This window comes from Filicampus tigris, chromosome 2, assembly GCF_054856515.1.
Source record: "Filicampus tigris isolate MCC_2025a chromosome 2, RoL_Ftig_1.0, whole genome shotgun sequence".
Taxonomy (NCBI): Eukaryota; Metazoa; Chordata; class Actinopteri; order Syngnathiformes; family Syngnathidae; genus Filicampus; species Filicampus tigris.
The window spans coordinates 3,997,662-4,018,841 of record NC_141218.1 but is presented as its reverse complement, the minus strand read 5'-3'; the positions used below and the strand labels follow the sequence as shown (position 1 = coordinate 4,018,841).

At 43.2% G+C, this 21,180-nt stretch overlaps 2 protein-coding genes across 3 annotated transcripts in view; both read left to right on the top strand.

Moving 5' to 3' along the window:
- The first annotated feature begins 40 nt into the window (after window positions 1-40).
- wrap53 (WD repeat containing, antisense to TP53) lies at window positions 41-10,216 on the top strand. Its single transcript, XM_086013698.1, has 11 exons — window positions 41-270; window positions 1,499-1,829; window positions 1,909-2,089; window positions 2,204-2,299; window positions 2,373-2,481; window positions 3,074-3,162; window positions 5,277-5,500; window positions 7,096-7,310; window positions 8,275-8,378; window positions 8,446-8,583; window positions 9,475-10,216. The coding sequence occupies exons 2-11, from the start codon at window positions 1,616-1,618 to the stop codon at window positions 9,695-9,697; spliced, it is 1,593 nt and encodes a 530-aa protein (XP_085869824.1). The 5' UTR covers window positions 41-270; window positions 1,499-1,615; the 3' UTR covers window positions 9,698-10,216.
- A 2,635-nt stretch (window positions 10,217-12,851) lies between these two features.
- efnb3b (ephrin-B3b) overlaps window positions 12,852-21,180 on the top strand; it is a 56,367-nt gene continuing 48,038 nt past the window's right edge. For both annotated transcript variants that reach the window (XM_086023888.1, XM_086023887.1), the window contains exon 1: window positions 12,852-14,009. In XM_086023888.1, coding sequence (XP_085880014.1) covers window positions 13,894-14,009 — 116 coding nt within the window. In that variant the 5' untranslated portion in view covers window positions 12,852-13,893. The remainder of the gene's footprint in view (window positions 14,010-21,180) is intronic.

Here is a 21,180-nt window from a genome sequence, read left to right as displayed (position 1 = left end):
CTGACTCTTGTGCAATTCACTTGCTTGAGAAATCACGCGCACAAACGAGGTCTCGCGAGACTTGCTGAACACATGGCTACACTCCACAAATGGCCCTTCTGGTTAAGGAGAAAAATCAAAACTCCCGTCATAGGATATATGCATCGTTCAAATGAGCAAGTGGACGCCACACACGTTTCGCAAAACTCCGGTGGAACTTTCGCCTCAACCAGGAAGTAAAATCTGAACTGCATTTTACGAGACTAAAGGCAGGAAAGAGCCACACGTCGGGTGAGTATAAGTGTTAGCATTCCAATGCTAATGTGACGTTCGCAGATATTTGCGCCAACGTTTGAAACAAATGGAAGCGAGCGAGCCTTTTTACCCCATACTTGTGCACAGAATGCTAAAGACTAAACTTGCTAGATTTTGAGGAAAACTATGTATGTGTATTCAGTCGAATTGAAAATCGCTTTGGAAAACTACTCGGGCGCGCCGTTATTTACGTCATTGCTGTCGCATAATTTCAACGTACAACCGGTTGTTTTGTCTTCCGTAATAAATATTGAATAAATAAATTAGAGTCTTAGTAATTAGCAATCCAACGTCTGAAATGTTTGGCTCTTTTCCGATGTCTATTGTATATAGTGTTTATGTTAATTTATTGATTCCATTTTGTTGTATTATGGCTATTTTGTTGTTTGTATCTAAAGTGCTTTGTTACAGCTCTAGCTGTTATGAAATGCGCCATATAAATAAAACTGTATTGTATTGTGTGTGTATGTATATGTATATATGTATGTATATATATGTGTATATATATATATATGTATTAATGTGTATGTGTACATGTATATATGTATGTATATATGTGTATATGTATATATATAAATGTATGTGTGTGTGTGTATATATATATATGTATGTATGTATGTATGTATGTATGTATGTATGTATATATATATATGTATGTATGTATGTATATATGTATGTATGTATGTATATATATGTATGTATGTATGTATGTATATATATGTATGTATATATATATATATATATATATATATATATATATATGTATATGTATATGTGTGTATATGTGTATATATATATGTATATGTGTGTATATGTGTATATGTAGTCCTCCAAATAACTTGCATTACAATAATAACTACTGAATAACTGACACATATTTTTTTTTAAATCATGGACAACATATATAAAATACAAATGTGCAACTTCTCTTTCGCAACTGATATCAGTTTACCAAAACGCAACAGAGAGTAGCGAGTGCAATGTATGCTCAAAGTAATTGTAAGTAAAACTAGCATGCCTTCCTAATAAAAGTATGTGTGCATGACTAAAAAGTAAACTACCACGAGTAATTTTTTTTTTCTAAAACGTTACTCAGATAAGTGTTGGACGTTACTACCCACCTCTAATTTTACAAAAATGGCTTCAAACAAAACACTTTATGTCCATCCATGTTATGATGAGTGTGTGCTCTCTTTGTTTTCAGGCCTGTGGGTGCTGTAATGTCCTCGCCCGCCAGCATATTTCGAAAGCCACACTGCAGGAAGAAGGCAGACCACAGTTGTGTGTTTTTAACAGCCCACCGCCAGGGAGGACCAAAGCCATGTCTGACGTGGGTGCGGGCACTGAAAGTGCAGCGATAGATGGGCAGGCCACAGAGTCGGACCGTGGGCCATCTCAAGAGGGGGCAGCCGTCCAGGAGAATCAGGATGAAGGAAGCCTCACCCCGGCCAAACGTCCCCGGCTGGATGAGGAGTGGCAGGGGCTGCGTGGGGACCTCCAGCCAGCACAAGCAGCCATGGAGCAGGAAGACCAAAGTAGAGAACTGTTGTAATTTTTTGGCATCATGGCAATTGGGCCACTTTGTACCTTGAAATTTGTTTTTACTGGTCTTAGCAACAGGAGCCCCCCTGCTTGCCAAAGATGGTGGAGACGAAGATGAAGAGGGAACGACTGCGGCTGGAGGCACAGAGGAGGAAGAGGAGGAGCATTGCCAGCAGAATGCCGATGATGGAGAGATGCAATCAGTGGAGGAGAAGCCTGATGAGGCTGCTGAAGGTCCCAATGAAGGACAACAGTAAGTCGAATCTACTTTTTTAACGGATTCTATTAATATGATCCACTTTTACTCTTTTATTTATTTATTTTTTATTTGTATTTTTATATATATATATTTTTTTTCCCCCCGCAGCCTTGCCTTAGACTTTTCCCAGACGCCTCAGGTACTGACGAGTTCCTGGAGCGAATACTCCAATTTCCCAGAGAATTACCTCAAAGGGTGCAAATGGTAATTAAAAAATACATCCAAGAGCAAATCAACATACTGATGAAATCATAGTGACTCTTCCGCCCCTCGTCAGGGCTCCGGACGGTTCCTGTATCCTGAGCAACAGTGCAGACAATGTGCTCCGCGTCTACAACCTTCCTCCTGAGGTTTACACCTACAACTGGGATGGCATGCCGGAGATGGTGAGCATTACATAGGTTAGTTAGAGCAGTGATTCTCAGAGTTTGGTCAAGTGTTATGTGGGCTCCCTCTCGTGGTTTGCCCCCCAAAAATAAAAATATCACTGCCTAAGTACAGTTACATTATATATTTACTTGTAAATTCAATACATTTGCCAGTAATCTGTAAGAGTTTGTTTGTATACATTTGTTTAGGTATCTTATTTTTCCTTATTTTTCAGAATGTTACAGTGGCTTCCAAAAATATTAAATATACTTTTAAGGAATAAAACATCTGCCTCGTTTTTGATGATTACTTAGGCCTCATCATAATGTTGGTCACAACGGTGGTACTTGGAGTGAAGTATTTATAGGTGGTACAAGTTACTTCATGTAAAAAAAACCGCAGAACCTAATGGTTCAAATCATGCATTCTGTACCAAGCTTTTTCGAATTCCTCTGGTGCCCCCATCAGGCCAGTGTTGATATTGCAAATATCAACCTTCTTTTCTGTAGAATGGGTGAACATAACCTTTTGTCTTTTGAAACGCAAATTTGATAATACAGTTTGTTTTTTGACATTTAAGTGTACACTGACTTGCTTCTTTTTTGTCAGAGTCCAGTACTGAAAATGGCTGAGGGAGACACTGTGTATGACTACTGCTGGTACCCCAAAATGAACTCTCTGGAGCCTCACACGTGCTTGTGAGTACTCGTTTGGTTTCATCTCCAATATATTTATGTTTGTATTGCTATAAGTCTACAGAAGAAAGAAGGTCAGACAGTCATTGGAGAATTGTAGGTTGTTTTTTTTAAGTACTTTATTACACACGACTTAGTGACCTTTTTTTTCATGCACTCAACAAATTCTCCATATACAGTATTGACAAAAAAATTAAAACCAGGGGTGGGCAATTAATATTGCAAAGGGTCAAATGAGAAACTGAAATACTTGAAAAAACAGTTGTTTCAGTAGATTGTTACGTGTGTAGATATAGTAAATATTGTATTAGGAAATAAAAAATGTCAACAAATTCAAAGCGGTCACTATAATTACATCTTTGCACTTCCAAAATTTATAACATGAATTTTAGGCACCAACTCAGGGTTTTTCCTGGCTCAGATTGAGGCTGAGGTGGTACCATCCCGACCATTTTTTTAAGTGCAAGTATTCTGTAAATTCAATTTACTCACTTTCTTTTGCAGGGAAGATACTTTAAGTTAAAAGTTCCAATAAGAATGACTATTATCATGTTAAAGCATTCATTTATCAACACTAGAACCACATTTTTAAAGTGTTACTGCAAAGAGCCACATTATACATATGGGCACACATAAAATAGACCATCTAAGCTCACAAGACATGCTAGCTTTGCTGTATATTTGTGCTTGCGTAGCTGTTTTTGTTTGTGGGTTTGCCATTACATTTAACAAAAAACTGTTAAAACATCCTCTGTTTTCCTCTTTTTATTATGCTCTGAATTTTTTTTCTTTTTTTTTTCACCCTCACATTTTGAAAGTGAACAATCTGTTCAATCGCGGTGTTCGGACAAGCCTTTTAACGGACGCGCAACATCGTGCCCGTATTTGGAAGTGCTGACGTAGCTGCCGGCCAGGAAGTAAAAAGTGAGGATTTTCTTACTGGTTTAAAAAATGTATCTTTCAAAGCCCAGTCTTTGCTCATTTTGAAAAAGGAAAATCAAAAGGAGACAAGATGTATCTTTCAGTGTTAATACAGTAAATACACTTTATTAATCAAGGTGTCCTCCATTGTCCTCATGCCGTGGATTATAAATAAGTCCGCCAAAATAGCAGTCAATCACTTACCAGCCCCTCTCCTATTAGATACGCTTTCTGACGCCACGACGGCGCCGCCGTAAAGTAGAATGTATTTCGATCCTAGGGAATTTGCCGTCGTCAGACGCCCGAGTACGCGCAGCAACGCTCCATTCTGTGATGCTGCCCCTCACCATATACGGTGCAACTGTACTTAAAATACCTTGTTGACGCAGAGGGTCATCAATCGCGTGTTGAGCAATAATAATCTGGCTCTGGCTGGAGGCGAACACACAATTAGCTGGAAGCGTCCGCCTCTCAATTTTGAATGCAGGATAAACCCTGCAACTGTTTAATCATGACTCCCAATATATATTATTGACAGTGATTTGTCGTGATACGGTGATGACTTATAATATGCCCAGTATCTGAAATTGCAAAATGAAAATCTCCTTGGCCCTCTTCCCTCCACCGTGCAGGAAATTAAAAAAAATTGTTGCTAACATCAGGACCATTGTTGTCATTTTTGCTGGTCTCTTTTTTTGGAAGGGTCTGAAAATGTTGCTAAGTTGGCAACACTGCAGAAAAAAATAAAAGACTAATGAAAATCAACAAACCTGCTATAAAAACGAATTAAAACTGAGTTTAAATAAAGTATAATGAAAAATCCAAATTGATCAGAACCCTGGATCCTAATAAGCGGGGCTCGGGGCTCCCGTTCTGGCTGAACATTTCGGCCATCTCACCAGACGTGCAGCAGTGGCGCGATTTAAAATTGGCCACTTGCCGGCGCTGAAATAAAGCGGCAATGTCGTCGCGGCTAATTTGCTTTGCGCTAATTAAGCGGCAGTGATGTTCTTTTGGGCTTTGCATGATTACACTCAGGCTGCAGTCCGACCTTCTGGAATAGGATTTTAATTTAAGGCTGTCCACGTGTTTTTATTTTTTATTTGACTGATTGTAGTTTAAAAAAAAAAAAATCCCTACGCAAGTAGGGAATGAGTGAACGCGGCCCGAGTGTTTTCACGATGTGTTGTGCTCAGTTTTGCTAGCAGTAGCCGCGACAACCCGGTCCACATCTGGGACGCCTTCTACGGAGAGGTGCGGGCCAGCTTCCGTCCCTACAACCACCTGGACGAGCTGACGGCGGCCCACTCGCTCTGCTTCTCCCCCGACGGCTCGCAACTCTACTGCGGCTTCGACAAAACCGTCAGGGTCTTCTACACCGAGCGCCCCGGCAGAGACTGCGAGGAGCGGCCCACCACAGGTCAGCCATAAACCAAAATTAGAGCTTGGCTATTATACTTTAAAGCGAGTCGGGGAAAGTCGATCGCATCGTCCTGTAGCTGTGAAAACGACGTGGCCGTAGCATATTGCCTTCAGTCAAACGACATCGCATAAACAAAGTCACCTTAGTGTACTTCAGTAAGAGAATTGTTTGAGGAAAAACAACCATTTCAAAAGCGGCGTGGAGTGAACAGACGGGCCGTCAAGGCCGACAAGGATCGTTTCGACCGCCGCTCATCGCATCTCGCATCTCGTCTCCTTGAGCGAGCCAAGACGAACAGCACAGCAAAATGGAGCGGCTGCGTTCAAATTGCCTCTTATGCACTTCAAACAACTTTTGAGTTATTCTAACCTCGAATGACGGGCATCTCGTGGTTTACAGCCTGTTTGTTTTTGATCATGACGGCACTCTTCTTGGCTAACGACTGCACGTTTTGGCCAAAACACTCTTAAAGCGGAAGTCAACGCAAACGTATATTTTTTCGAGAATATGTTCCCAGCAGGCCCATTAGTTGAAACATGGCATTCTGATTAATTTTGCGTTTGTGGAATATGAGTTAAGCAGCAAAATGCACTCGTTTTTAGCCATCTCTGGAGGCGGCCATTTTGTCTTCTGTCGACTGAAAATGACATCACAACTGCTCACGACGACCAATCACGGCTGACCTGTTCTCTGAATCTGAGCTGTGATTGGTCGTTGTGAGCAGTTGTGATGTTATTTTTAGTCGCCACAAGACAAAATGGCCGTCCCCTGAGATGGCTAAAAGGAGTGGATTAACACTTATTCCACAAACGCAATATTTATCAGAATTCCCAGTTTCAACTAGTGGGCTTGCATGGGACATATTCTTGAAAAAAAATATGTTTGGTTTGACTTCCGCTTAAAGGCCACTTTATGCAACGCTGAAACGGTAGTTCGCATAAATTGCACTGCAATAGAAAGTCTGCAACTGTGCTCAGACGTTTACCGGTCTGTAAACTTCTGAGTTTACATGCGTGCATGTGTATGTGACAGAAAATGTGTGAGTGTGTGTGACAGTAACGGAGCGTGAGAGAGAGAGAATGTGAAGAGAAAAAAAATGTGAGCTTGTGAGGAAAAACTTGAGTTGATGTGCATGTGAGAGAAAATGTGAGTTATGTGTGCGTGTGGAGAAAATAGGTGGGAGTGAGAAAGTGTGCATTGTGTGTGAGAGTGCATGTGAGAAAAACTGAGGTTGTGTGCATGGAGAGAAAATGGGAGGCGTTTGTGTGACAGAACATGTGTGAGAGAGGGAATGTGAGATAAATGTATGAGAATGCTCACGAGAGTGAGAAAATGTGTGAGGAAAAACTACTTTGTCTGCCTTGGAGAGAAAATGTGAGGTGTGTGTGACAGAAAATTGCGAGAGAGAGAGAGAAAATGTGGGAGAGTAAGAGTGAGTGCGTGCGTGAACGTGAGACGTTGTGGTCGGGAGAGAAAACACGAGTGTGTGAGAGGGAATGTATGTTCGATCGAGACGGAAATTAGTGTGTGAAAGAGAGAAAATGCGGGAGAAAAGGTGGCATCATTTTTCCTTTTTGGTGCTCCAACGGCAGCAAAGAAGCAAAGCGGCCAGGGCGGCATCATCTCCTGTTTGGGCTTCAGCCCGTGCCAGTCGCTCTATGCCTGCGGCTCGTACTCGCGCTGCGCCGGCCTCTACTCGTGCCAGGACGGCAGCCTGCTGGCGCTGCTGCCCACCCGCCACCACGGCGGCCTCACCCATCTGCTCTTCTCACCCGACGGCTACTACCTGTACACGGGCGGACGCAAGGTACAAATATCACTTCATATCACCCACATCTAGTGCTTTGACAGAATATTGTATCAACGAGAGCAGGGGTCACCAGTGCGATGGGACATTGTGATTTTCTAGGAATGTTATGGAAACGGGCAAGCTTGTCTCCGGGAATATGTGTTGATTTTCCCGAACGGCCGGTCGTTTTCTGGGCCGATCGAGCCATGTGACGGCCGCCCCCGCGACCCCGTCGCCGATTCCTTCATTTTCACTTTCATAGTTTGACGGCCGCCGTACGAACCTCTCACCACTTCAACTATTGCGTTTAGGCGCGGACGGCCGGCGTCCCACTTACCCCACCACCTGTGTAGTGGTGTGTGTATCAAACTGGTAGCTCTTGGTGTTAATCAGTATTCAAGGAGAAGCAGTCAGTTTCCAAAAAGGTTGGTGACATCTGAATCGGAAAATGCAATATCTGGAGAAATTGCATGTGAATGCCGATTGGAAAAAAATATATATAATCATGTGGTATGGTATGCAATGACATGAAAATAAAGTCGAATGATATTGAGAGATATGGAATTTTGTGGAATTATATAGATTGATAAGGAATGATTGCATATTTTCTGCATTCTACGTTGGTGGAAAATGTGGAATTTTTGGTAATTGGCGATGATGTGGTGAAATTGTGAAAATCATTCACAAGGTGAATTGTACCAACTGAACATTTGGAATGGGAATGACATGGAATGATTTTGAAGATACAGGTGCTGAAGTGGAATGATAAGAAATTGTATTGAAAAATATGGAATGATACCAACGAGTCTGGTGAAAAATGTCAAACGATATTGAAAGACCTGATGTGGAATGATAATTAGAATGATGCGGGATTATAATGCTGAAAAATATGCAATATGTTTGTAAAATATGTGGAATTTTTATGTGGAAATGTTGAAAATCATTCTTAAAATGAATCTAACGATCTGAACGCTCTGTGCAGGATCCCGAGATCCTGTGCTGGGACCTCCGAGAGCCCGGACAGGTCGTGTTCTCCCTCAAAAGAAACGTGGCGACCAATCAGCGCATTTACTTCGACCTGGACCCGTAAGTGCTCCTCTGTCCGCCGTCGCCGACCACGTGCAAGAGGTCCCTCCTATGTGTGTTTGTGCAGGTCGGGCAGGTACCTGCTGAGTGGGGACACGGAGGGAGTGGTATCGGTGTGGGACACTCTGACCCCTGCAGGTGGTGAGGAGCTACTGCAGCCTCAGCTCAGGTTCCAGGCCCACTGGGACTGCACCAATGGGATCAGGTACTGGATCACTGACACTGGGTGGGCAAAAACTTGTGCGCATTTTCAAGCAGACAGAAGGGCGACGTCGTTCCTAGCAACAACAACAACAAAAATCCACCCTGAATAAAAAAGGCTTTTTCTCCAAAATATGCCACTGTATTTTTGAAGAATTATGCAGAGCTGGGCATTTTGCCAAAAATTTGCAGTCCGTTTATTGCCTTCCGCCTACAGCCGGAGTACCCTTCCGCTGTCCATTTATCCGCCATTTTGTCCGGCCGACCAAATAGTAATTGCATATAGGCCAGTCCAACTATCATTTTAAACGGGCTTCTTTTAGCCTTTTTGACTAGCAACATCGACTAACCTGTCCGTGACATCGGCGGTATGCCCAGCTCCTGAATTATGACGTGATCTTAAATGCCTTTTTCTCAAAAAATATGCAACCCTATTCTCCTAAAATTATTAAATGAATCACAAATGACTTTTTCTTGAAAATATGCAACTTTTCTTCTTGTAAAATTATAAGTCTGTCACTTCATTTTTGTGGTATTACGACAGTGATCTTAATCTTGAAAATATGCAATTTCCTTCTTGTAAAAATCGTACGTTATAGTATCAAATGACTTTTTTCTCAAAAATATGCAACTTTATTTTTATAAATGTTAATCACGAATGACTTTTTCTTCTCAATATGCAGCTTTATTCTCGTCATTGTAATAAACAATTTATTCTCATTTATTTATAGCTAACCGATTATTTCATAAAATAAAAAAAAACCTACAGTCGCAAGTCAACTTGTTAACTTTTACGACGTTCATTTTTTTTTGATTGTTCAAGAAATCAAGTAAGCAATTATTGAGTTCATTTTGAATAAACAAATCAATAAAGTCATTGATATTGTGCGTGCAGTGTCCATCCGTTCATGCCGCTGGTGGCTACATCCAGCGGCCAGCGGCAGTTCCTGTGGCCCGGTGAAGGCGACTCGTCTTCCTCGTCCCCCTCGTGCTCGGACGCCGAGGGCGGCGACCAAGCCGCCGCCCGCGCCGACAACGGGCTGAGCTTGTGGTGGGCTGGACCGTGTGGACCCCCCGCCGAGGAGCAGAGTGGGGAGGTTTCAAACATGCAGAGTTGAACTTGACGTTTCAACAGGCGAGACCGTGCCAATCGCAAAACATTTTCTTCGACAAGGACGCAAATGAGGACAATCGTGCGAGAAGCTTTCTATTTTCCTTTTTTTTGGGGGGGGGGGGGTATTTTTTTATTTTTTTGTATGTAGTGCCACAAGTACGCATCTGACCATGTGAGCTTTATTTTTTTAAACTGGTGATTGTGTCTATATTATTACACTTTTGAAACACATACAATTAGAATCCTCTGAGAAATTGTCGTCCACAGGCTGTCAAGAGCACACCAGAGCAACAGGGGGCGCTCTAACCTCTTCAGATTCAGTGTCAAGGACATTTGCAGCGATTTGTGAGGCAGGGCGCTTAACCACTATTTTTTAGGTACTGCCTACTGATTTCCAATACTTTTCTGTGTGGACCAGTGCACAAAAAAAGACATAAATTGGTTCACATTCACAAAGTAGTGTTTAGGCTACCCTGGAGAAAAAGGACTTTCAGATTAAAGTCATAAGAGGAATGGTCGCATATTTCAGAGTTTGTTTTTTTTTAAATAAAAAATGACTGTTTTTCTTGCACTACAACAAGCATCAAGAATCTCAAACACACATTTTGTTCTTACTGTGATATTAAAAATGTAAACTCAAATATACTTTTTCGTTAAAATGTGAGACTAGTTGTAAAATGACTTGTCAATACATCTTGGGGGAAAAAAATCCCTTTACGTACATCTTGACAATATGCAACCTTTTTCTCAAATATTTGTCCGCAATTTTTACGGTTTTTCCTCAGAAGTATGCAGGAAATTTGTTCATGTTGTATGACTAATCAAAACTCAGACGCTCTCAAGCACGAAATTTTCAACTTGTCTCAAGTATGCAACTATACTCAAAATTATGTCAAATTGTGAAAATGTACAATTATTTCTCAAAAGTCTGACTATTCTCATAACATTACGTTAATTTCGAAAATATACAACTTTTTTTGTCAAAAGCATGCGACTTCATTCTTGTAAAATGACAACTATTTTCCCCTAAAAAATGTGCCTTTATCTGATATTACAACTTATATCTCCAAAGTATAAGACTTTATTGTAAACTTACTTTTACTTTTTCAACTGGTCACACCCTTTGACTGACTACATTTTTATTTGAAAATTGTGACAAATATTGAAGACATACAACTTTTCTTGGAAATATGCAATTTCATTATCATTTTACGTTAATCTTGAAAAATAAGAGTCCCCAAAACACGCAACTTTGTTTCAATAAAACTGAAATCTGAAATATAATTTTACAAGCCTTGAAAAGATGCAACTTTATTCACGCAAAATTACGACTTTAAATCTTGAACATTTCATTCTTTTAATACCACAACTTCAAAATACAACCCTTTTTCCTCAAAAGTATGCAACTTCATACTTGTAGAATGACGACTATTTTTTCATCAAAAATATGCGACGATTCTCGTAAATTTAAAAACATGTTTAAATTTAGAAAGTCTTTGACCTCATTCTTGTAATATTACAAATTCAATCTCGACAATACACAACCTTTTCCTTAAAAGTGTGCGACTGTTTATATATTTATTTATTTATCTATTTATTCGTGCGCGAGAAAATCTGCCGTTTGGTCTCTCCTGACCTGTAAAGCAGTTAAAAGAGCATCGCATCAATGCAGTCGGTGCCGTCTGTCGACCTTTGCTTTGGAAATGTTAACCCGCCACTCGATGCCTTCACCTTTTGCCCGCCACGTGATTAGTCGAGCTCCTCCGGAGCCACAGGCTCGGATGGGGAGTGAGATTTGGAGTTGTGCGTGTCTGGGGAGTGGATGGGCAGGGGAGGGGGGGGGGGGGGGGGAGTTATGGGGGCAACTGAGCTGCGCTGCTCTGCGGCGGCTGTTGCTTAGCAACCGTCGCCACCTCAGGGGAGGATAGTTGTTACAAAGACAACGAGGGAGGTGTCATCAAGGATGAAGCCACAGTTGGCGAGGTCACGCACTCGCTGACCACAAAATTAGGTACACCTGCCCGACCATTTGGTCGAGACTCACGTTATAAAAACTATTTCGTAAGAACTGCCCCCAGGAAATATAAAACGCAAACTTTGGTCGCCCAGCTTTTGTGTTGATTCTGTGCCGCTTGTGTGCGTGTACGAGCGAGATGAAGCTCACAACACAGACTGATGCTTAAGGATAAAGACGTGCAGCTGAGATCTATCAGCTGCGAGGCGGGCGAGGATGCTGTGCGCTGACACTGACTCACACGCACACGCACGCACACACACGCGCGCACACGTTCGTGCAGCGATCTCGGTGTGAGTTTCATTGCCATCGTGGTGTGTGTTTTCCCGTTCGAGCTCTTTGTGTTGCTGCGCTCATCTCGCCGTGGATGAAAGTCAGCATGAGACATTCCTGATTGTGCGCGCGCGCGTGTGTGTGTGGGTGTGTGGGTGTGTGTGTGGGGGGGGGGTGTACAGGGTACAAGGCCCTGCAGCCACATGCAGTCGCCAGGGAGGCGATGAAGTCATGGAGGAGAGTTGAAGGTCAGCCCACCAAAGGAGGCCAACAGACAGAAATACCGTGAACGAACAACTGAACATGTGTTTAAAAAAAGAGTCTTTTCTTACTGTCGTGATTCAATTAAAATGTACGACACCAAAGGTCGAATTAAAAATGTAACTACAAAAATCTTTGCGTCTTTCTATCGGCGTACCTGCTTTCTGTCTCGTGTGGGGCTAAAGGTGCGGCAGTACTCAGTTTGTCCACATGATGGCAGTAGAATCCCTCATTTCAGACACTGTGACTAACCCCGAGCGGGTTCATTCTAGTGAATTGGCGACCTTGCAGGCCCCCAAAATCAACAAGCTTCTTTTGTTGTGCGTGTGTGTGTTTCTCGAGAGTGTACATCACCGTTCTCGTCTTGCTTGTAGCCTGTTTTGCATAGTTCACTTATTTAACAACATGAACGGATTATTTAACCACACGTTTTGGATTAAAAAAATAATTCACTTATTCTAGCGAGAGCGGGAAAAAAAATCGTTGCGGTGTCTTTTTCGGATGTGTGGTTGAGGGGCGCTCTTGCTCTTCCATCGAGGATGAATTCTTCTTTGGTGTTATTTATTTATTTTTAAAGAAAATAAAGCGCACCGGAGCCCAGAGGTCCGAATCAGGAGGTGTGCGAGCAAGCCATCAAGGTACTTGACGACACCCGCCCCGCTTTCTTTTCTTTTTCTTTTTTTTTTTCCAAGATGTATTGTGCTGCGTCGGTGCGTCCCGCCTAGCAGTCTTCGAACGGGGATTTTGCTCCCTGATGTTGCGTCTCCACTCCCCCCTCCCTGCTGCCTGCTGGGTTCTGGTGTTCCGGCCCCGGTCTGGCGGTTCTGTCAGTACGCGGCGAGCAATCGTGCAGGTCGGACCGGTGTCGGGATTGTGATGTCGTCGTGTTGTCGGTCGGACCGAATCTGACACACACGCACACACACACCTTTATTGGATCCAGGCTCGCTTCTTTATCCCCCCCCCCCCCCCTAATTAAAGCACTCAGCAAGTTTTCTTTCAAGCAAAGTGTGGATGTTTTTCCTTTTTTTAACTCTTGAAATAGACGCTTCGATCCGCCCCCCTTCATATTTCGTTGTATTCTCAAATTGAGAATCGAGCATTCGTGGATTTACAAGCTGTCTGCAAGGATTGTGATGTGCACCGACTGGACTTGACCAACCTTTATGAGCGTGGAGATGTGGAGTCCGGTGGCACATTTTGGCTTGCATTTTTGTTTTTGAAAAAACAAGAAGAAAAGAAACCTAGTGTGTGTGTATTTTAGTTGTGTTGCACGAGGCGTCGGGGCAAGGTAATGGGAGAGGGTGCACACTACACAACAAGGGAGCGTTGTTCGAAACTGAGACAATCGAGGCACAAGAAGAGAATCGCTACTGGCTTGTGATTCATTTGACAACATTGGATTCGCTGGAGCTTTATTTGCGTCCTGGACCAACGCCATTTTTTTCTGTGTGTGCACTAATGGTACATTAGTGTGGAAGTCATGGGAATGCTGCAGAAATAGCCCAGAAAGTTGTTTCTTTTTTTTTTTTTTCCATTCCACGTATCTCAAGGCATCCTGGGCCCATGAGATTCTGACTCACCTCCACTTTTGGAAGTCTTCTTTTTCATTTTTTTTTTTTTCTTCATTTTGGCTGCGAGCGAATTTGGCGATGGCGCGTCAATGGAGTGTGAATGGATTGTGGGTCCTGCTGGCGTTTGTACTGGATTTACTGGGAACCACGGCCAGCAGCATGGAGCCCATCTACTGGAATTCTCTCAACGAGAGGTAAGGATGCAGACTGGGACGTGTTTTGCCTCCTTCAATGATCCTTACGAAGGACTTCACTTTGCATTTTATTGTCCAATTGTTTCTCTTTAGCTTTGAGTTTGCTACCCGTGGCGACAGACGTGGAATCAAAAGTCCCTTTCTGTCATGTCAGCGAGTGCAAATGTCATGTTTATGATCCTTTCGAAGCCAGACTCAGACGGAAGCTTTGAATGTCAGAAATAGACTGCCGCTGTATTTCCGAGACCATTCTTGGCCGCATTGAAGGAGAGAAAAAGTCTCCCCGCTGGCAGTTGAAATTCCTTTTGAATGCAACAAGTCAGCAGCAGAAGTAAAAAAAAAAAAAAACAACAAAAAATTGTCACACACCTCTTGCTCAACAAAGCTTCTAGCTTTTTGTTTGCCGTCGAGACAGTCCAATGCACAGCAGCTGCTCACAACACCTGCACAGTCTAATGACTTGCAGTACAATAGCTTTTGTTGGAGGTATTTTTGAATAATTTGACCCTAGTATGAGCTCTCACCAAGGTCTCCTCCACAGCTACAGTTGTTTAACCGATTTGGCAAGACAACTAGTGAAAGGATTCTTAAAAAATGAAAGAATGTATTCAAACTGTTTATTGTTTCTCAATCGAAACACGGAGCATATTACATGTGTTGAAAACGACCACATATCTTAGCATTCCAGTCAGCTAGCTTGGTGCTAAAGCTAAATATTGTCTATGTTGTGGTGCTGTGGCTTGAACCGCCACTCGTAGAGACTATATAACAGTACTCACAATCATATTCTTTATCTTCTGCCAAGAGAGCCTAATATTAGTGCCGTACTGATGAGGTGAGAGGAGTTCAATGAACAGGATATCCATCTTTCTGTCTCGTACTGCCCGCAGGTGGCTAAGGCCGAATGGCATTTTAATTTGTTTCAATGGCAAAAGATGATTTAAGGTACTGATTCAACTCAAGGCTCCACTGAACTTCTAAAAATAGAGCCGCATTGCCTCCTATAGGGCGTTTTGTGGTCATGGGCCAAAGAAGAACCAAGATGTGGGAATTTGTTCGCAACACAAGTGCACTTCTAGTCAACAAATCGTAATGGATGATAATAATCTTTGAACATTGCTGGTGGGGTAGGGTTGGCTACAGACCGTATCTCAAATTCACACTTAGGCACTCTCTCTCTGTTTTTTTTTATTTATTTTATTTTTTTTAAAGCATTGCGTCCGTGCTGGAGGCTACAGCCAGTCTGGCTTCTCCTCTTCCCATGCGGGATGCAGCAGTGCACGGGAGCCCCCCTCCCACTGTGGAGCCAGGCGTGAAGCCTCTAATGAGGGTTTTTGTTATCAGCAGTGGGTGGATTCAGCCCACAGGGTTGGATGAGGAGCCGCGGGGGGGGGGGGTCATTTCTGCATTTCTGCCGAAGCTAACTGCTAGTGGGCTTTTAGGGCCTTTACAGGTGTCTCTGCATTGTTCCCTAATGGAGTTTAGGTGGCCTGGATGGCAATTAATGGGGGTGCGGGGCTTTGACGCCACACTCTGAGTCATCTGCAATGGGGTTGCTCATATATGCAAAGTACAAAGCCTGTTGTATGCCTTTGTGTGCCTTCACAAAGCTTAGCATTCATACTTAATCAGCTTAGTCCGTCCTTCACTTTATTTCTTTTTTACACACATCCATGCACTTTCTGCCTTTCCCTTTCCATGCTGCTGTGTGTTAGAGCTGCAGTATTGAGGCACACAATCTTGCAGTGCTTACAACCTGTGGTGGCAAGCGCAATTATTTCTTAAGCAGTTTTTCAGTCCACACACATTGATTTTCTCATGACTTTTAAATGCAGAGATCTGTACTTTTTACCCCTTACTTTGTCAAAATTGACTTGTTAGTTTTTAAAAAAGAATTGTAATCTCCTCGGTTGAGGACACGACATAGAAACGTCTTAAATAGAGAGAGGGAAAGTCAACCGAGCGACGATACCGACAGCTGCCGTTCAGAAATCGTCGGTTTTCTGTTCACCATGTTAGCAAAGCTGTCGTTTAGCTAACAAAGCTAGCGTTTTGATTGCATGAAAGTTGAGCCAACACCCCCTACCTCTAAAATCCACCAGCTTCTAACATTCAAAATTTGTTTGGGCAATATGAAAAATCACAAATCACTGGATTTTTATTTCTGTTATTTTTATTCATTTATCATTTTTTTTTGTAGCTAGCCTTTTAATCGCTCTAGAATTCAAAAGATTCTGGCATTCAAAAATTGGCTGTCTAATCTGAAAATTCACATACAACTCAGAGTAATATTTATTTGTGTTAGTATTCATTTAGCCTTTTCTGTTAGACTGTTCAAATTAGCAATGTCAGCATTTAGCTAATGAAGCTAGCGTTTTAATCACAAAAATGTTGCCCTAAAATGTCCGCCTAATCTGAAAAATCACACAATAGGCAGGTGAATGTTTTTTGAGTTATCAAAAGCTAGTTTAGCATTTTTTGTTCGTCATTTCACACTGTCAGCAAAGCCATTGTTTTGCTAATGAAGCTTTTGATAGCATCAAAGTTGAGCCCACGCTAGCTAGCTCTTGGTTAAAAAAAAATAAAAATGTTTTTTTTTGCGTGTAACTGTGCAGAGTCACAAATTTATTGTATATAATAAAAATTCAGTTTTACTTCTAGTTGTGTAAAGGAGTCAAATTTTCTATGCTTGTACTAACGTACAGCATGTGAGTACTTTTGCTTCCTCTGTTTTGTTTTTGTGCTTCGGACTTCTGACCTGGAGGCGAGCTGACACGCTGGTCCGAGTCCATCACGTGCGCCTCACGTCAGGTCTGTGTAGCAAATGGAGTGTCACGTTGTTAACCTTCAGACCTCCTTATGCGCTGCTTTGAAGTTCGCTCACTGTCCCGCACCAGCCCCCCCGGCCACCTTTCTTCCAGTCTTCTTTTGCTCATACAGTATACAATAAAAGTCAAGGAATATCGAAAAAGGAAGAAAACAGTTCACGGGAAAGTGTATGGGAACCAAATTTTGTCTGGGGTGGGATCATACCAGGTAGCCTTTCATCACTCAATCAGATGAATCCCCAGAATGTGCGGAAAGATAATGTTGAGATGACGTAAAGCTGCTGCCCCCTGACTTGTGATGCGCATTGAGGGTCCTAACAGAGGAAGCAGGTTGCTCCTTTTTTTGAAAGGATTCTAGGGGGTCTGTTTTTGAAGGGGTGGTCTACTCACGCATGTTGTAATACAACGATCCCCCTCCTCGAGACGTTACGTTTAATCCCCCTCCCTCCTGCTTCCACTCCCTCAATAATTCATTAATCGCCTGCTAATTGGCACCGGATAAAAGACAAGCTAACTAGGCTAAGTGTTTCTACTACAAACAGCAACAGCTGAAAAAAAGGAGTGAGGAGAGTTGCTAGAAATCTTCTTGCCGGAGTGGAAAAAGTGTCATTAAAGGTTGCAAAAAATAAACTGTAAACATACGTGAAAGAAGTCATTAGGTCCATTTAAAAAGAGAAAAAAAAATCTGTTTTAAGAGTTTTTTGGGGGATATTCATAACAATGTGTTTATATTTGTGGTTTCAGCATCGCTTCGTATCAAGAGGTGTTGCTAATATTTTGAGCTGACTTCTATCAAAACCGACCGTTACCTTTGTCTCGTTGCTTGCAATAGAATAGGTGGACCTTATGTACGTAGTCCGTCTGTGTGCAAGTGGTGGCTGAAGTGGGACCAGGCAAGCTTTACTGGCTCCTGGTTTTGCAAGTGTGTCTCTGTGACACCCAGACGCACACGCAGATGCAAGATTCACTGCTCATACCTTCTAAGCAGGGTCATCCAATCCTCCTGGCAGCCTTTTTTTGTGACTGTGTTTACAAACATGGCAAAATAGCATTCTAAAATGATGTACTTTCCAAAAAATGTCGAGTCATAACATAGAATGTCAAGAATGAAATAGTTTGTACATCGTGACTTCATGCTGCGACCCAATTCATTGTGCCGCTCCTTTTGGTGTGTCCGCATCGGCCATCGGGGGGCACTATAATACGGTCATGCAGACACAAATGAAGAAGAATAGCACTTCCATTACTGCTGTAAGTGACTCAGTAAGATGATGTGATAAGTGATGGCAGGGCTTGACTTTAATTCTTGTAAAGCACTTTGAGATGCATTTTATGGATGCAAAGTTGTGAAAAAACGTTTGAGTATAAGGCATTTTTAGTATCATATGTGTCACTCCACTGTTGGTGTTCTAATATCCATTGCTTCTAAAACTTAGACTAGCGATGCTAACCCTTAGCATGCGAATGGCGTTTTGCATTGTTTGTTATCGTTCAGCTACACAGGCTAAGGCAAAAAGATTTATTGTTTTAAATGCACAAGTTGACAGTAAGCTTTTACTGGAAGTGGAAATAAACAGCTTGAAGCCACTTTCTTCCCCCCCCCCCCGGAGGAATTGAATTCCACCGCAACCCCGAATGGCTCTGTCATATTTGGAGGTGTACGTGAGACACAGAAGAAGAGCGGCGAGCTGGAGGAAGTGCGGTCGGGTCGTCGCGCTGGGCTCAGATGAAGCAGACAAACAGAGTGACTGATTGTCTTGGGGTCAGAACCGCAGCGAGCCGCTTCCTGGCCGCATGCGACCGGGTAAAACCTCCCATTCCTCATGGCTGACACCTCCCGCCACGTTCAGCCGCAGGAGGTCCAACCCGGCGAAATCGGCTAAGCTTTACGCGGAACTTTTTGGGGCGAGCCGGCACTTTGATCAGCTCGGCGTGAAGCCCTCGGAGAACTGGCAGCTCTGTGGTTCCTAGAAGAAGTTGAGCCAACCGGAGTTTAAAAGCTTCAACTCGCGTGTCTTGTACTTTGACTTGTAATAGGGAGAGAAGTTGTTGCCATGGCGACCCATCATTTATGTTAGTGGTCTGCAATGGACCCTTTCAGCATTACGTCACGCGTACACCAACTTGGATGTGCTCTATGTGACCAGAGAAAATTTAAAATGTCACTGAGAAAACAGACTAAATAGCCTCGGACAGAGAATCACACTGGTCAACAACAAATTTGGCTTTATGTGTCCCTAGACGAGTTGGAATGATGCCATTGGTGGTTCGGGGCGTATCTCCACTACTTCGGCTTATACAGTCCCGGCCCAGCCTCGTCGCCTGAACTTATGACGCCTACTCCGATGAGAGGCGCAACACCTTATCAGACAAACAAAGCAGTCCAGTTGTGATCACTTCAGTGCCTTGAGAATAGTTTGAATGTATGAATTGATGTTGGCTAATTGTAGAGTCGCTCGCGCGGAGCAAACGTCTCCACGGCGACGTGTTTCACGAGCCGGTTTACCTCGCAGCCCTTCCCCACCTTCAGGAGTTTCTGCAGGCTTTTTTTTTTTTTTTTCCTGCTCTCCTTAAACTTTTGTGTGTGCGTGCGCGCACAGTTGTAATTAGCGCTTAAAAGAGCGCGGCCCATCTGGCTTTGGCGTTAACCCACCGTTGTTGCACCGCGACCTCGGAAAGCTCACGCTCCATTTCCTGTACTAAATATAACTTGAATGGGACCCGTGTCATAAATACAATATTACGTTTTGGAGGTTTTCATGCGGCGCTGCTGAGAAAAGCGACGACTTTTTAAGCAAAATCACATGGCGGTTACAGACGATCCAATGTTGTTGTTTTTTTCTGCCCCTGTTTTTTTTTTTTTTTTTTTTTTTTGTGTAACTTGACGGCCTCACAATAACTTCCTGTTATTCCTCGAGCGCCGCTATCATGCATGTTTTAGATGTTTCCCACCTCCAAGACATCTGCTCGAAATGATCAGAAGCCCGATAATGATCCTGCTCATTTGAATCAGATGTTATCGGAGGAGGGAAACATCTAAAACATGCAGGCTAGCATCCCTCGAGGAACCAAGTTTTAACACCTGTGCTGGCGTCTTGGTCGGTCAGAGCAAAAATGTTCACACATTTCTTCCTCTGCTGCTATTTTAACTTAAAAGTCTTGCCACAGTTAACTTGAAAAAGTAACCTAGTTACCTAACTGATTACATGGTTTTAAAAGTTAGATTAGATGTTACTTTATGAGTTACTTTCAGAAGTAACAACCTCACATTTAACAAAAAAAAAAAAAAAAAATGACCGGTCTGGTTGGCCACAGTTTGGTGACCAGCATTCTTCCTTTTTTCCTGGCCCCTTCTTTTATCCTCCCCGCAGAAGAATGCACTTACAAAGGGTCAGAGTGGGCGGGGTTATCAGAGGTCTCCTTCTTTGGTGTGGACTTGATGAATGTGCAGTGCTGTGCTCCAAGCATGGCCGATTCTTATTTGGTTCTGCCGCACTCAAATCTTGACCTTGTTTGTGTGACCTGGGATCAGAAAAGTGAACTTTCCTGAACTTTTCCCCGCGTCGTTATGTGAAGCCACGATTGCAGCTGCAGCGGCCCGCTAATCAAACAACGGCGGCCTTTTTTCGGAGTGGCACTTTGAGAGCTCGTCGGGCGTGGGTGTGAGGACTTGTGTACGAGCCCGCGTGGGCTGCTTGTGTACACTGGATACCCAGCAGCCCCCGGCGCCCCCACCTGAAGCCTTACCCACACACATGCCTGTTCGCTCTCCCCCTCCGCTGTCATTACTGCTGCCATTATTTGCAAAACAAGGCAGACAAAGGCAGTGTTGGGCGTGAAAACAACAGAAAGCGGCCAGGACCACTTGACCCTATCAAGCAGTGATGAGGTGTTGTGGAGTGGGGGGGGGTGAGGGGGGTGGGGTGCAGAAGAGAGAGGGGGGGGTTGTAAAACCAGGCGAGAGAGATAATCCCTCTACTAATGGTCACCACCGCCCCGCCATGTCCTGTGCTCTAACGTGGCGCGCTAGGCTGTCAATCACTCAACAAAGCTGTCTGTAAGGGGATTAGGAATCATTGGACTGTCCCTACTACGCCCCCCCCCCGCCCCCCGTCCCCCTATTGCCTTTTCACCCCGTCATTCCACCTCTGCTTCATTTGACCCCAAAACACACTTTTTTTTTTTTTTTTTGCATTTCCTACTTGGAAAACTGATGCTTTGGTTGCCATGGGAACAATATCACATGCATCTTTTGCTGTTGGAAGATCGTTATTCCTTCCCTGGCTATCTCGCCATCTTTGTTGTGCTTAGTGCTTGTTTAACCTGAACCTGTTGGCCCGCCT